Source organism: Cygnus olor, chromosome 1 (genome assembly GCF_009769625.2).
Source record: "Cygnus olor isolate bCygOlo1 chromosome 1, bCygOlo1.pri.v2, whole genome shotgun sequence".
NCBI lineage: Eukaryota > Metazoa > Chordata > Aves > Anseriformes > Anatidae > Cygnus > Cygnus olor.
This window is the reverse complement of record NC_049169.1, coordinates 42,699,888-42,716,936: the sequence shown is the minus strand read 5'-3', so window position 1 is coordinate 42,716,936 and position 17,049 is coordinate 42,699,888. Positions and strand designations below refer to the sequence as shown.

Below are 17,049 nucleotides of genomic sequence, written 5' to 3'. Positions count from 1 at the left end.
ATCTGCCATATGATCCCATCTTTTGTTTCTTTTTTTTCCCCTAAAACTTCTCCAAACTTTTCACATTTAAAAAGGAGCCCACAGATATATCACCTATTCTAGACACAATTATTTAGTGCCTGATTTGTAAAAAACATTCCTTCAATATAGATCAAGTTTTCCATATACTAAAGAGAAATGAAAGATCATGAACAAATTAGGCCATATTTTCTCACATTAGCTAAGTTGGGAGGAGGTGGGATCTGAAAAGTCTGAAAAACAGATCTACACATAAGCAGTAATTTAGTCACTCCAGTTACCATGTTCACCTGCTGAAAGGACTGTTGGCAGTGTGCCATGTGCCTTAATGATGTGACTGCCAATTCTGTTCTTGGTCTCCAAATGCTCCCCATGGTTTGTTTCCAAATAGGTGTTTTCATATGTAGTAGAGTGTCAGGTGACATTTGATTGTAAAAGCAAAACATTCAAGTATCATATGAAAATTTGAAAAAGCAGCCAAGATTTGTCTTATACATCTCTCTAGCTGGATAGCATACAAATAAGAAACAGCAACCCACTTTTTTGCCTTGTCATATGGGCAAGATTATTTCACAGTTAAAGTAATCCCCACTTCTTGCATCTTAAAGCAGGAAGGTTTGTGCAAATATTCATGTTCCTCTAAGAGTAAGAGCTCTGTTTTGAGACAATATGATACATGGCAGGAGTTTGTAATGAGGTATTCTTATAGAAAAAATCTGTGACCATATTTATTTTGCAGCTGTGAATACCCTACCGAAGTGTACATGAAATAAACTATTTTCAGCAGTCCTTGTTGAGAAACCATTCTTTTTCTTAAAGTTCGACATTTAGGGTTGACAGAAAATGAATATTCTTCTAAACACATTACTGTAACTCAGAAGACAGACTCTTAGCCTTAATAATAGCAACAATAATAAACAATAGTGTTGTGAGAAATAGAATATATTTCTAAATGTCAGTAATGGTATTTTTAAACAAAAAAGGCTAGCAATGTACTGTAAATATGTGCTATGAAGAACATTAGCATGTAGTTGCCAGACAATCTCAATGAAGTATTTCATTATTCAATTATGAAATCATCATGCTTGATATTATTACATAAACTCCAGACCTAATGCAGAGCACATATGAGAGATTCCAAGCAGCCTCTGAGGTCCTCATTAACCCTCTGCCAAGCAGAGTTTACAGATAATTTTTAAATAAATCTAAAGATTGTACCTAGCTGTAGACCAGTTTCTATAACATTATTCTTCCCTCATTGTGATGAAAACATGGATAAGGTGGAATAGAAAACATTGATTTCTGTTCTTCTCTAGACCACATAGCTACACACCCATGTACCATTTTCAAATGAATTAGCACAAAATGTCATTTATGGAATCTTCCTTTAAACACATCTGTTTTACACCTGTTTTCTTGATGTTTGTTTCTCTATATCATCTCCTGATGTTCCAAATATTTGCTTTTTCATGGAAACTTTCAGCTGGACATATGAAAATATATGAACAATCTTCCTACCTTTAGCAAGTAAGCTTGGCAGTCACTGACATAATCATACTCCAGTCCGTCAAAGGTGTAATAATGTCGATCTCCATAAATAGTGCATACAGCTGGACAGGGGTAACTAGTACAATTGAATATCCCTCTCCGACAAACACTGTAAGGAAGAGTAACAATCAGTATCTTCTCATAGCATTTTCTTTTCTATTTTTCAGACCTTGAAACACAGAAATATTCTGTGGATTGCTTTTGAAATTCTTGGTGACACAGTGGAAGAAAAGTGTTGAGTATTTGGCCATCAGCACACAGATACAACAAGGTTCCATAAGAAATTAATACAAAATCTTAAAAATGTTATGACTTATGCAAATATTTTCCATCACTGCCTCCAGTAGAGCTAAAACACTCAATCATAACATGCTCATTCATAAAACATCAATATTATATTTTTTCTTAAGAAATTTTGTTACATTTTCTAAGACGTAAACAGCACATATTCAGTGCAAAGGACCTTCAGTTGCTGCCTGTAAGATTTCAGGGTATCATACAAGTATGGAATGAGTTTAAGAAATAAATGCTCATACTTTGAGGGATTACTTTACCTGCCAGCTATATTCAGAGACATGCTTGAATATGTTCAAAAGTAGCAGTTCCAAAAATTATGAGAGCTTCTGGTTGTGCATGTCTAAGTTTATAAGCTCAATCAATTTGTCAATAATGTCTTCAGCTAATTAAAAACTGCTAGACCAAACTTTTAATATTTTGATAATTCAATGTATATTAAAGTGAAGACAGATATTTTGGCTAGCGAATTATAATGGATGAAAAATTGTTTTGTGTCAATGTGAGTCAGATTTTTCAGAAAAGATGCTGGTATTATCCCATTCTCCAGTATTAATGCTTTTTTTTCTTTTTTTAATTTCCTTTCTATTTTTATTGCCCATTTACTTCCTTTACAGTCCCTCATGCTGAATGGTAAACTCACACTGCAAACAGTCCCATTTCCAAGGCGCAGCCTATTTACCACTGTGAGACATTTAATTTTCCTTTTTTTCTCTCTGGTTCTCTTTCCTGTTAATCTATTCCCAAAACACCAAATGTCTTTTCTCTCAGAGATTACCTGATATGTGTGTAAACAAACATTTGTTCTTGACGGCTTTTTAATTTCAATATCCACTGCTTCCTTTGTATACCTGAAGAAGTACTCACCCAAGCCTATCTATTCTTCCAAGACTATTATTGAGCTTAATAACAGATATTTCTTGCAACTGTTTATAAACAAGCATATACATTTTTGATTTTCAATGTACTCAACACATTTTCTATGCCAGTTTCACTCTGTGACTAGACTGGCATGATTTGGAAGTACGCAAAATGCATGCCACTCACCAAGTGTAACAAGGCGTAGCTATCACTTCTCCTGACAAAAATTCCCTGTCTTTCCAGGTGCATGGACAACTGTCAGGAATATAACATTTCCCTCTGTGTTCAGCCATCCTTTGAAATAAAAGAATTATTAAGATGAAAAAAGTAAATTCATAAGTATATCAACATAGATAAATGCCCAAATCACATCAAGGGCAACTGGCCTTGCATCCAGCCAGGGACAATTGTTTCAGCAGCAAAAGCTGCCCAGATCAAAAGGTGTCCTCTATGCACAGCTGAAGACCTCACAAAGCTCACAGTTATGGCTCCTCCTGCTACCTCAAAGACGGGATGTTGGTGTGAGGCAGCAGTTTCTCTGCAAGAGCACAGGTAGTGTAGGTACTCCTCCCTGCAAAATGCAACTGCAAAACCAAGTATCCTTCAAGGGCAGTGTCCCACCTAACTACACAACATCCTTGTGTTATGCATGCTGCTGAGGCCACAGCTGGGCTGCCCTTCCCTCTCTGCTGCTCCTTTGTCCTCATGTACCAGAGAAACAGCCGGACTGGCATGCCTCACCTCTGTCCAGAGCAGCAGTCACCCTGTTCTGAGCACAAGGGAGTGAGTCAGGCTATGGCAGCTGTTGCAGAGTTGGCAGAATGAAAGAAACACTGTTTACAAGGAGCAGTGCTGGAGGTTACCTGCCTACACCAGGGAAATGGAAACAACTAGCGAGGTTAGACCAATATGCTGGCATTTAATGCATAAAGTTGCAAGTCCAATCAGATCATGAACAAGTGACCTAGAGATGTGGCTAACTAGTTTTTGCTGTCTCCTGCTTTCCCACTATTTGGCAGCATTAACATTTTAAAAATGATACACTGCTGGTGTTGCTCTGGAGGGGAGCACTTTTTGCAGTTGCCACTGCAACTGTTGAGAGTACAAGCAGAGGGTTTTTTCCTCAAAGTATGATCTGTAGATTGCTTCACTTGAAGCTAAAGCTGAAATTAAAAGGAATACACAGATTAGAGTTTTCTTCTCCTCATAATTAATGGTTTGCTAAGGATTAATTAGTTTCAAGTAGAGTCAAGTTAAATATTCAGAAATATGATTAAAATGGGAAAGCACTAGAATGGATGCCTTAGGAAGGTCATTTAGAGTCTCCATGAATGGAAGTGAGTTTAAAATCTGCCAAGAATAATACAGGTACTGCTGACACTACCTGAAGGCAGGAGAATGACTTAGGTGGCCCCATGAGGTCTTTTTCAGCCTACTCTTCTCTGCTTCTGTGATTCAACAATACCCTTTTATCTGTATCTCAGTGTTAGGATAAGTTTAAGGACAGCTTTGGATGATGAAATTACTGGCATTCTCAGATCACTTCCTCATGAAATTTTGGGCTGTGCTATTCAGGTTTTATAGAACATTCCAGAGAGCTTCAGCATTTCTTATTCTTTGCCACCTCTTTAATTACTAGCTAAAAGAAAAACAAGTTGTGTAAGAGCTTTAAGAATAGAAAATTTTAAAGTTTTTTTTTTTTTTTTTTTTTTTTTAAGAGGACCATTTTTTGCATAACAGTTTGTCCTGCCATGTGTTTCCAAAGGAATGGGCTTCACTACCATTCACAGTAGTGCTTAGTCATCTGGGAACATTACAAGTTTTTGGAAGGGCAATTCTAGCAGTCTCATTACACTGTGATCTGTGCACAACCAGTATACTGTCAGGGGACCATTGACTACTATTCAGGGAAATAAAATCAAATGTTGATTTAAAAAAAAAAAAAGTGAGCAATCCACTTGAGGTCAAACTGCAGCAATTTGCACAGCATATTTGACTCTTCAAATCTGAAAGTGCACACAGGAGGTATTGGAGGGGGGACGGGCAGGGGAAGGAGGGAGTGGTAGTAGATCCTGACAGAGACTTCACAACAAGTGTTTTTAGCTTTCATACTTTGATTTGACCCCTACAGAGCTCAGCAGACTGTTTCTGGGCAGCAAATAAAAATATGTGAGTGGAGAGAACAAAAACCTTGGCTGAGTTCAGAAGAGCAGAGAATGAATGAAGAGGAAGTGTGCAGGATCCAGCCTATACCCCCTCCCTCCCTCCCTACCCCCATCAATACCATAACCCTGACTAGAAGTCTGGGTGAGACAATTACTTGTGTAGTAGGCAGGAACACAGATGGTTTACTCTATGATTTATGTCATGTTTGCTTCTACACTCATAATAACCTGTACTGAGCAAATGTTGGGAGTCATCCCCTGTCCAGACAGTCCCAAATACCAGTTAATCAGATTGTTTGAGTAAGCTGGGTATCTCATGATACTGGAATCATGGCATCAGGATGGAAAAACCATGGGACTCCATGAAAGCATGGATCCTCATGCCAGCAGGAAGGAGAAAAGGACTGTCAGAGACAAAAGAGATGGACTTTTAAGTGTGACTCTATATTTTCAAAAATAGGTAGAGCAATTGATAAAGTTTCAAAATTAGAGGCGTGATGCCAGTGGAATTTAAAAAGAGGAAGAATACACAGAGTCAAACTGTAAAAAATATGCACATAACTTGTGCTACATATCATTCTGCCGAAGCTTACCCAGAGGGGCAAATACAGCCACTGGCACAGGGTGGTGAGGGGACACAGGAGAAGTTCATGGCAAGGTTTGCACAGGAGATCCCACAATTCACACCTGCTGCTGGTAATCCAGGTGCAGGAGATCTGCAGTCATAGTAGATTTTCCCTTCTGGGCATGTGTGAACTTCAACCATAAGATACAGGTTAAATGAGATCAGCTGCTCCCTTACACTGACTATTTTCTACATGTTTTAGTTCAAAATCTATTTATTTTAATACACAGCACACGACATAGTATGTATAAGAATACATTCTGAGTAAAAGTCTATAGCTTCATCTTTATTACAGAGATATATAATGATGTATGTTTTAATGTAAAACAATAAAAACATTTAATGTTAAGCATCTGTATCTATGCACCCTGGATCTAATACACAGTCCATTCTTAAAGGTCAAGTCATTATGCTTCAGGGTGGACAGGCTCTTTAGAAGTGGCAGTTTTCAATGTACTGAAATCCTTTCTGAATCCACTAGAAATTTATTTAAAATTTACTTGCTAGAAATCAAGGTCCTAAAGCTTACTAAACATGGATACCAAGCCTTAATTTAGGTATTCCCAAACATCCTGACCTACACCTCACATTCAAAACCAAAAAAATCCCAAGTGACAAGAAGTACAATTTTTACTATACAGGCAAAAAAAAAAAGGCAACTTGTGCTACTAATCTCCTATTTTAAATATGTCATGATATTAAGTATATCAAAATTATTATAGACATGAGGGGAAAAAATGATTATTCAGTATCAAAAACTTTTTGTGTGCAACTGTAAGAATGGACAAGACGATTTACCTGTATTGTCTGTAGTAGCTTCCATACATTTCACTGTTCCATTCAAACACTGGCTGATTAAAAGAAAAGCAAACCCATCTTTATTCTATGGGAAAATGTACATAGCCACCATGTTTAAAAATAAATAAATACAATTTACACCCAACTTAAACAACAGAAATCAGGGGGAGAACAATGATTAAAATCTGAAAGTGCAAGTTCTGACCAACATTTTCTTGGCTCTTCTAAACACTGATGTGTAATGAAGGCCCACATTCTCAAAGGTGCTTAGGTACTATTTAATTGTCTAAGTTTCACCAAAATAAAAAATAAAGTGGGTACTTAAGTCTCTCTGGGAACATAGGACCAGGTGGTTCAGGATGCTGGCAGTGTAACACAAAACCTTATCTGCCCTCATGAATACAGAAGGCTACAGCACGCAAAATTGCTTGTTGCAGAGAAGGTAGGGTACACAGCTTTATTCTTTTGCTGGTAAAATGCAGAATAGCAGAAAAACACATTAGACAATAGACCTAGTCCACTTTTTTTTTTTTGTTTCCCCTCATTAAATAAAATGTAAAAAACAGAGCATAGGAATCACAGAAAGTGAAACCCCCACTCTCACCTCTTCAACTGTATGATTACAAAGCTTCAATTATAACAACTGCAAAATATGAGACCTCACCAAGAGCCAGTCTTGACACTCAGGTCCCAGACATGTTTTTAAATTAGCAGGTTGAGAGAATTCCTTGTAAAATGAATAAGTTTGACCAGGAAACCTGGGAGGTTTCCTCACTTGTTTCAGTGAGGTCAGGATTCCATCACAAATTCATAATACAAAATGACACAAATATAGCTCCCTACAGGCCTTTGTTTGAAAGACTTCCCAAGATAGAATCACATTGTTTATTCTTTGGAAACCAGCCTCACTTTGCTATCATAATGCCCCAAGTCTAAGAACAGCACTGCAGTCTTGATGCGTATATTTTGAGATATTTAAAGTCCCTTTAGTCCCTGGCTTACAGAATCTTTATGGTATCCTCTTCTTAAAACAACTGAGTATACAATATAATTTATATTAAGCTACCTATCACTAAGTGTGTAAAAGAAATAAAATCTTGATACAAGAGACTTTCATTCTATGTGAAGAAAAAACAAACAAACAAACAAATCTCAGGACTCTTGAGTAGCATCTGAGCTGTAATACACAAAAGATAAAACCCTTGGCACTGAAACCTACCAGGAGCCTGTTGGTGTGGGGAAGATTTCTCCAGGCTGTAGGGCTTTGCCCTTGTAATGACAATGACAGGCAGATCTGTTAAAAGAATATTTATACATAGAGATACAAAAGCAAAAAGAAATGGGATTTAAGGGCAATTATCAAGCTATTATGATAAGAAGGCCTTGTAATTCACTAATTCAATCTCTGAAGGTCCTTTCATCTGAACTATTCTATTCTATTCTATTCTATCCTATTCTATTCTATCCTATCCTATTCCATTCTATTCTATCCTATTCCATTCTATTCTATCCTATTCCATTCCATTCCATACTTTTAATTTATATTTACAATATACTTCTAAAATTAAAGGATAACACTCTAGCTGTATTGAAGTTAATGGCAATACCCCCACCATCTTCAAAAAAGCCAGACCTTTCCTCAATCTCCATATTATTTATTTGCTATTTCTGTACATTACAGTCTTATAGAAAGAAACGTTCCTCCCTAGTTATGGGAGTAGTATGGCAACATGTAGTTCTTGTTCAAAGTAGTTTAAAAATCATGGGAGAGGGGAATTGTCATAGCAAAATCCATTAACCCTGTCCTTGATAACAGCCAGATGAGACAGAAGTAGTAATAGAATTCCCTAGAAGCCATCCAATAATATAGCAACACCTGGCTACCTCACACTCTTCAGTCATTTGAAGCAGTCTTCATCCCAACAGTATGAACTTTAGGGATCTTTCCAAAATATATGTCACAATGAACAGCAATATCTCTGAATAATCTTGAAATTTGTATAAATATTCATTCTAGTTTTTACTCAGTACCTGAACTCAGTAACTACCCACAGTTGTAAGCTGCAAGCTTTAGGTACACAATTACAGAAACTATATCCTTTCATTGACTATTTCCTTCCATTTAACTGGAAATTCTTGCATCGTGAGAAAGTAAAAATACTCCTAGCCACTTTCTCCGTACTATCTATGACTTTATGGATTGCTACTATGTGCATCCCTTCCAATTTTTTCTTAAGTGTTAAAAACAAGCTTTTCATGTGAAAATCCTTTCCCAAGAATTAAAAAAAAAGTTTCATCACCCTTCTTTAAAGCAGTATGACATATTTTCTGTGATGTTCAATAGATGGCTTTACAGACAATAGGGTATATATAGTGTATGAGGCCCCACTATTGATTAGTACATAGCAGTGTATGAAATCTTAGAACCAGAAGTATTGAATGGTTAAAGATCACCTAGTCCAAGCCTCCTGCTACAGGCAGGGACATCTTCCACCAGATCAGGTTATGCAAAGCCCCATCCAACCCAACTTCAAACACTTGCAATAATAGGGCATCCACAACCCCTCTCGGCAACCTGTTCCTGTGTCTTAGCACCCTCATTGTGATTTTTTTCCTTATATCCAATCTAAATCTTCCCTCCTTAAGTTGCCCCTTGTCCTGTCACTACAGGTCCTAGTAAAAAAATATTCACGTATTGCTTGCTATCCTGTTTCTTAGGCAGTCTACACATTGAGGGAAACAGCAGAAAAACTATTTTCAGTCTTGCTAGAAAGAGAAAAATGTGCCTACGCATATATTCTATTTTAGTACGACTTACATTGATACACAAAAGTTGACCGACTCTTCAAAGTATTTCCCATCAGGACAATTGCATCCTTCTGCACAGTCATCACCACAGATATTTGCCATAGAAAGTGAAGCACAGGAGTGTTTACAAAAAGAAGAGCACTGATGATAAAGCATACCACTGTGACACATCACAGCTGGGGGAGAGAGAGAGAGAGAGAGAGAGAGAGAGAGAGAAGGAAAACAGCATACTCTTAAAATGTGGAAAAAAAAAAAAAAAATACAGTATATCATGGGAGACCAAAATGGCAATGCAAAATGGTCTTTTGCTGTTCTGGGGTGAGTTAAAATGCATGAGAAAAATAAACTATTTAATTGATTTCTAAAGTTAGAAATATTCAGGATGGCCTTATGTTAGAAAAATCCTTGGCTGGAAGTAAGTCTATTTTCTATTTCTGTGTGTGTGTATGTGTGAGTGGTGTGTGGCTCCATTCATCCAGTAACTCAGGAGAGGAACAATGGTCCAGTTAAAACTAAGGCATTACTCTATGATTTAGAAATTTCCTCTTTCAAATCCCTGTTCTGCCACAAATATGCTGTATCCCATTTGGAAAATCCATGCCCACCCCCAGGCAGTTCCCACCACCCTGTCTCATCTTCCCTTAGGGAACAGCCCTTCTTCTGCTGCTTCCTGACACTGTTCGCGACTGGCTGTAGCCTAATGTGGGCTTCCACATGGCTTACAGGTTCAAAGTTAAAAATTTAAGTTCTCTCTGTAGCCAGCAGAAAGGGACAGACACCTCTGTGAGCCAGCTCAGGGTCCCTTACTCAAATGCCTAACATAAGGCTATCAGCATTCTCCCGCAGAGCAAGACTTTAGCCCTTGGCACAATTCTAGCTTCCACCAAAAAATCATCAATCGTTGTATTTTGTGAAGCCAGTGACATTTCTAAAATTTAACACATTTGAAAAGAGTCTCTACTTTGCAAATATTACTCACCACAGTAAGAAATATGAGATCTGAAGTCCACGGCAATGCCGTGCTTTCCACAGACATAAGCGTAGTGTGCAAGAGCATTACACAAACAGCTGCTTCCGCATTTGCAGGCGTCAAAGCGGCATAGTTGGTAGTATAATGCTGGACTGATGTAGGCATGGCAGGGAGCAAAAACTTCTTGATTGATGATATCACAGTGAGAAGCATAACCAACTAAAATAATGTGACGTTGTTTTAGCCAGATCCATGTTAATATAACAATTAATCAAATTAATAGCACAGAATATTAACACCAAACATAATCAGCCAGTTGTGCAACAAAATCTTCTATACAATGTGTTTCTGAAAAGTTCTATGGTTTAAGATTGTTATTTTTAGCAGCCCACTCAACAACAAACTCCACTTAAAACAATATTTAAAAAAAAAAAAAAAAAACTTCTTTCTTCCTGTAACAATGCAGGAAATGTAAATGGCAAAATAATATATTTCAAGAGAGTTGACAAAGTCCTCCAAAGCTTGGAATGTTTTTTCCTACTTGATGTTTCATTTAGCTTTGAAATTGGTAACATCCATATTGTTCTTGGCATGTCAACTCAGCAAGCATTACAAAACGGAGCTCAGAAGCATACAAGCCCCAAGCTAGCCATATACTTTCTAGTACCAACAGACCCTACTCCTGCCACTGGAACATACTATCATTACAATGGTGGAATATCTCAGGAACACCATAGCGTGGATCATATTTAAACCCGTTTTGCTGCTAAAAGAGTGTCCCTAACCTTCCTCCTCTCTGTTCATTCCTATATTACACACTGACACAAGGGTTTCTGGAGTCCATCCGTAAACAAGATTCAAGGAGTGAGTGTATGTGACTTGACTGAAAAATAGCCTGAAAAAATAAGTAAACAAACAGATCATGGCAGGCCTGAAAAGATTCTTCTGCTGGCTCAGCACAGGTGGCAGCAAGCAACAGCACCATGTAGCCAAGGAATGTTTTTTCCATAATCACAGGAAAATATAGGTTAGAAGAGACCTCAGAAGGTCATCTAGTCCACCTTCCTGCTGTAAGCAGCTTACATATATGTCAAACTCCACCTCTACTGAGGAAACACAGGACTGAAGTTAAGGCATAAAGTATCTTATATAGAGCTAACTTGGCTGACATATACTGCTTCAGAAGACAGACAATGCTGGAGGCATAAACAGTCTTATAATGCCCCAGATTCCTAAAGGTTTACGGTTATTCTGGGCTCACTCCCACTAAATATGGCCAAATCCCACATCCTTACTTCTGAAACATTAAAAACACTAAACTAAATTCTGTCAGAATTGGCAACTGCTCTCTGCTCCATTGTCTTCATTAATTGGAAAGAACAGCAACATGGAAAGGAGACAGTGAAAGTTGAACATAAAATGTGGGCATGTCAATGAGCCAAAAGTAGGTCTTCAGTCAGGAATTTGAACAAATCTGCAGATCTCAGATTGTTTGTCTTGGTTTGTGTGAGAGACCATAGATGGAGGATAAGGAAACCTTTAAATACGGCTTAGAAAAGCATGGAGAAGCCAGAGGCAGGACTTTTGGTCTGAACACTGGTTAGACAAGACACTGTCCCATTACTTTCTTTGTCAATCAGGAAACATACATTAAAAATACCACTTAGCCTTCTTAACTGAAACAACCTGCAAGACTACAGATAGCATTCTGCCTAACATTCTGCACATGTTCTAGACAGCAGAATTTAGGGCTTGTGGCCAGTATGCCCAGCATAAAATGATCAACTTACTTATTTTAGTTTACTTGCTAAATGTGTGGAAAGAAATCATCTTTATCAAAACAGAAAAAGAAAATAAAGAGTGTGCTTTCAAAACTTAAGTTTTATACAAGTTTTATATTCATATACAAGTATATATTCATTAATGACTAGTAACTGTGAAACTCATTCACAGAGAAAACAAAAATGTCCCATAGAAATAAGATACAAATAATTCCAGATTCCCATGTGAAATCATACCATTTTGCTGGTTAATGTTGCAGGGATCAACTACGGGAATGTTGATAGGCACAGAACAAGCTGAAGAAACCTTCCATGCATTGGCGTGAAGTTGCGGGGTCCCTTCTATCATCCCTGCTGGAGAACTGAAAAGGAAAAGACCAACACTGCAAGCATCCTGCTGGCCTTACAGACTACACATGTGAGGACATGTGTACAAAGTACATCAAAAAGCTTTAGATGCTTGACATTGAACATTCATCATGTTAAAAGAATTTCTGTCTGTGAGGTATAAAAGAAGAGAGGATATGTGAAGTTTTTTCCTCAATATTTGCTCATGCAAAAATACTCTTAACACTCAAAGTCTGCCCTCATTTACACTTAATGCAATTATTCTGAAATCAGTTGAAGGAGGCATTAATGAGAGAAGAATTTGGCCTTCGTTCAGTGGAATGTCAGAAAATCAACCCTTTAGCTTATTTCAGTATTCTAGGAGGGGGCTGTTTGCATTTTGATTATGTTTTTCACTACATATTTCAAAATAATTTATTATTGCTAGAAAAGTTTCATGATATAATAGCTTGGAGAACTCTGGTTGAAATGAAGTCAAAGAATAAGGAAAATGTACCCTTCTAATTAAACTATTCCTGTGGCTCAGGAATACATTTTTCCATTAGAACTTGATGTGGGGAAAACAAAATCAAACAGTAGTAAGTGTTAATTAGGTGAGGATTCTACTAGTACTGTCATCCACTCCTTTTATCAGTGCTCATATATTTGTTCTGATGCTTAGGGAGCAGCAGGAGGGAAAAGAGTGCATTCAAGCAATATTTTGATCCAATAACCAATCTTCAAGCTTTCTATAACGACTTGGTTAAATGTCTTAGAATGACTTAGCTAATGAGTTTCATATTTAAAAGTGCCTAAGTTTTAATTAAGATATTTTGTATTGGTTATTTTAATAAACTACAAGAAAATTAATGAAATAAAAATATGAGTTGATTACATTGAACAAAACTTTTCACTTCTTTTTAAAAACATTCTGAATGTACTGTATGTAACTTACAGAAAATCATCTCTTAAATTCCCATTGTAAGTTCCACATAGTCCCAATGTTCTTCTTTTCCAGCTGACATCAACTTGAACATAGATTCTCTCTCCATCTTTAGCAAACAGTATCTTCAAACCAAACGTAGTTTTTAGTTGAACAAACAAAGAAGATATATTCTGAATTTCAATAGCCCCTGCAAATAGCAAAATAAAATAAAAGCAGTCACTGAAATCCATTTCCAGATTCTACACTCATCCCTAAAATAAAATAGATTATGTACAACCTCACCTGTAGACAAATAACCTTGCACATTCTCTATCTAAAATTATAAGACTACAAATCTTTTTCATTAACAACACAAATCAGGTATTACAACTACTGTCAACAGTAAAAAATCTCACCTTTCTGTACCTGTGACTTATCCAGAGAAACCACATGCACTTTTTTCTTTTTTTTTTTTTTTTTTTTTTTTTTTTACAAAAAGCAATGCAACAGCATGCCTCTGGTAATGAGAAGACAAGACAAGAAACCACTTGTTCCTTAGCCTTCAGGGATGTTGTAAGATAAATTAACAGATGTCTGTAAAGTTCATTGCAATCTTCGGATAGAAGGTTCTCTCTTACTGCTATTGATATGACATCAGTATATCTCATACATACACATACATACTTAGATTGTATGTGAACTAAGGCCCTATCAAATTCCCAGCTCTCCTTCCTAGCAAATCCATAATGCGAGGAAATGGAAATTTCACGGTCACAGCATTCATGTGTTACACATTGTTTGGCTACTTGCAGCTGCAGACTTAAATCAGGTCTGTCTTCACAGCAGCCTCTACACACGGAGACATACAGACAGTGAAGATAAAATGCTTATGTGAGCTGATAAGACTTAACAGATACAGCCAATTATCAAGAATGTGACACTAAAACATTTATCATAGGTGGTATTTGTCATAGACTGTGAAAAGGGACAAGTCAATAGGGACTGATTCAGAAGATATGAAATGAAATTACCAGCAAAATTATGAAGCAGAACTTTTGATATAACTAAAAGTATAACTGAGCTGTGAAACTCTTTGTCATAGGATGCCGTGAATGCCAAAAGCAAAACTATGACTAGTAAAATCCAGTGAAGTAAAGAAATAGTTGCGGCCAACAGCTCAGAACTCCCTATGCTCCTGACTGCCAGAGGCTGGGAAAGGACTGGTATAGTATCACCAGTAAGAACTTATTACTGATCATTTGAGATACAAAATTTAGCTATATCATTCCCACCTTCAATGCTTGATTTTATAACATCCTTTCAAGGTAAATTTATCTTACTATCCTTTTCAAAAATGTGAAGAAACCTGCCTGAAATCACCAGTCAGCATTGAAAACAACATAGACCCCTTTGAGTGCATGGATTCTATTCCATGCATTTATTCCAAAAAAACTTCAATCGAGCTCCACCTTAACATCAACCTTTTAACTTTCAACCTCTCTTCTGTTTTTTTTGTGTTTTTTTTTTTTGTTTTCTTACCTCCTCCCCCCCTAAACAGACACAAACCAGATGAGTGGAATTTCTAGGTACTCTTCAAGATAAGAAATGCAAAGAAAGGAGGGTGTAGTTTCACAAGGTGAAATGGTATATTTCTGGAACCAATACAAAGGTTATTAAAAGTAAGTGATTTTACTTTTCATACGTTATCTTTGAAGAAATATCTTTTCTGATAGACAGATATAATTAAAAAGCTTTGGAGAATATAAAAGAAGAAATGTGAATCCTGATAAAACTCTACTCAATTTATTTCTTACCATTAAGGTTAAAAGCTTGATTAGGACCAGTTTGGACTTGACCATTTCTTGTAAGAGTTACTTGTTTGCTCACATCATCTTCAAGAACTAGTGTTATAGACTCAATGCAGGCATGATCAAAGTTCTAAGCAGAAACAAATTTCACCATCAGAAAGAGAACAAAGACAATATTAGCATGGAAAGCAAAAGCAAACAAATGGGAGAAAACAGTTGTATAAAAAGAAAATGACAGAACTGTCATCAGGTAAATCAGGTGTAAACTATTATTCATAGCATTAAAACTGAGTACCCAAAATTAAATGCAGAACTTAGTAAAACATGGATGTAAGAATGAGATGAACTCATTTTAGCTATTATGGCAGTCTAATAGTAAGCAGAGAGAGATCCCCAAGAATTGATACTGGGTTCACAAGACCACACCTGCACATCCACCCTCGGTTCTCTTCATTGCTGGACTACCCTATGTCAGCAAAATTCTGCCCACATCTGGGCTAAGCTGGTACAACCAGAGCCCAAATGTAGCACTGCAGTAGAAAGAAACTATTGCACTTCTGGAGGTGCTTCTCTTCCTTCTTGAAACATAGTCATGACCTCCAACTGCAGACAAAAGGATATAATTTCTCCAGAATTATACTAAAATAATTTATAAATGTGTGACTATCAAAAAATGATGACATAAACTAACACCCATCGCTTTAAAGTGCTGTACAAGCAGAATTTATGAAACCATTTACAGGACAAATGGTGACACATAGCCAACTAAAACCAACTTATGTTCCCCTGGGCCTCTGTGTTTTCACACTGGAACTTTTTAAGTTGCCTAGAGTTGTGCTAAGGGTCATTTTCAGTAGCAGCCTTATCTCTCAGTGGCTACCTAACCAACTGTATCATACTTGAGGCCACCTGAAATGCAGAAACAGGAATCTCAACACCTATGCAGAAGAAGATAGGTACAGAAAAGCAGAGACACCAGCACACAGGCTGCTGTGAGGCAGTCTCAGAGTCCTTTCCCCTAACAGCCTAGTTGACTAAAAATGTCTTTAAATCAAGTCTCACAAATAAGTACTTTTTATAAGCACATCTATTCATAAGACCTGTCATTGAATATCTGCCAAAATGCTTTCAATAAATATGTATGGTGCTTAGTCTTTTCAATAATTTTCTAAAAGGAATGGTTCCAACAATGTAAATATGCTATAACATAAAAATATGTATCTAAAGCTATAAAAAAAAATCTCTTGCCTAATTGTCAGTGTATTAAGCGTGCTCCATACAGTCAGCAAAAGCTGTTCTAAAGCTTCATGCAACTGTTCGTACTGTAAACATAGAAACATATTTATTTAATGTGCATAAATTAATAACTCTTTAGACTTAATCCTTCAAAAGTTGTCATTGCTTTTACAAAGGACAGTAAAACACGTAGCAATTTGACAACTTAAAAAAAGCTGTGAAAAGGTTTCAATTTATGATATTTTTCTGTTACCATAATCTGCTAGCTTCCAGTAGCACCTTTACAAATGTAAATACATATGAAATATATAACCACATTTGTTATGGAAGTTCAATAACAGTGTGACTTACCTGTCCACAAGGTGCTTTCTGTAAAGTGATTGTGAATTTGTTTTTCCCAGTGCCTTTTACCAGAATGTACTGGCAAATCCCAAGAAAGGTAAATGACGTCCATCAAATGTTGTGAAATGAGAGTTACCTGTGATGGAGCATTCGGCTTGAGAGAAAAAGGATAAATAAGAATGTTCACTGACATAAGAAGTTACTATCATTCTGTAAATGAGAAATATAATGTAATTTAAAAAAAAAAAATCTCCCCTTATTTTTTGGCACATAATCTAGTCTAGCTTTAATCTTTATAGCTGTTACAGCATTTGGAAGTGAAATATGTTATAGACACTTATTTCTATTTTAGGTATGTTGCACGTACCCATTCGCAGCTTTTGTTCTAACTAGAGTGAGATATGAGTCACAGATTCTCTAGAATACATGAAAACAGATAATTAAAAAACAGAGCTTTTTCTTTGTTACAACTCTGAAGTTTCCTGGAATCTTCTTCATCTTTTGGCATGATTGAATGTAAAGGAGAGAACAAGCTTCTTTCTC

The 17,049-nt window shown here is 36.7% G+C and overlaps 1 protein-coding gene across 1 annotated transcript in view; it reads right to left on the bottom strand.

The window, feature by feature from the left end:
* OTOGL (otogelin like) overlaps positions 1 to 17,049 on the bottom strand; it is a 92,646-nt gene that overhangs the window by 57,034 nt on the left and 18,563 nt on the right. The window contains 12 exon segments of the mRNA XM_040544770.1: positions 1,537 to 1,675; positions 2,908 to 3,015; positions 5,480 to 5,642; positions 6,310 to 6,362; positions 7,529 to 7,603; positions 9,128 to 9,293; positions 10,097 to 10,306; positions 12,106 to 12,230; positions 13,151 to 13,328; positions 14,935 to 15,058; positions 16,516 to 16,607; positions 16,610 to 16,660. Coding sequence (XP_040400704.1) covers positions 1,537 to 1,675; positions 2,908 to 3,015; positions 5,480 to 5,642; positions 6,310 to 6,362; positions 7,529 to 7,603; positions 9,128 to 9,293; positions 10,097 to 10,306; positions 12,106 to 12,230; positions 13,151 to 13,328; positions 14,935 to 15,058; positions 16,516 to 16,607; positions 16,610 to 16,660 — 1,484 coding nt within the window.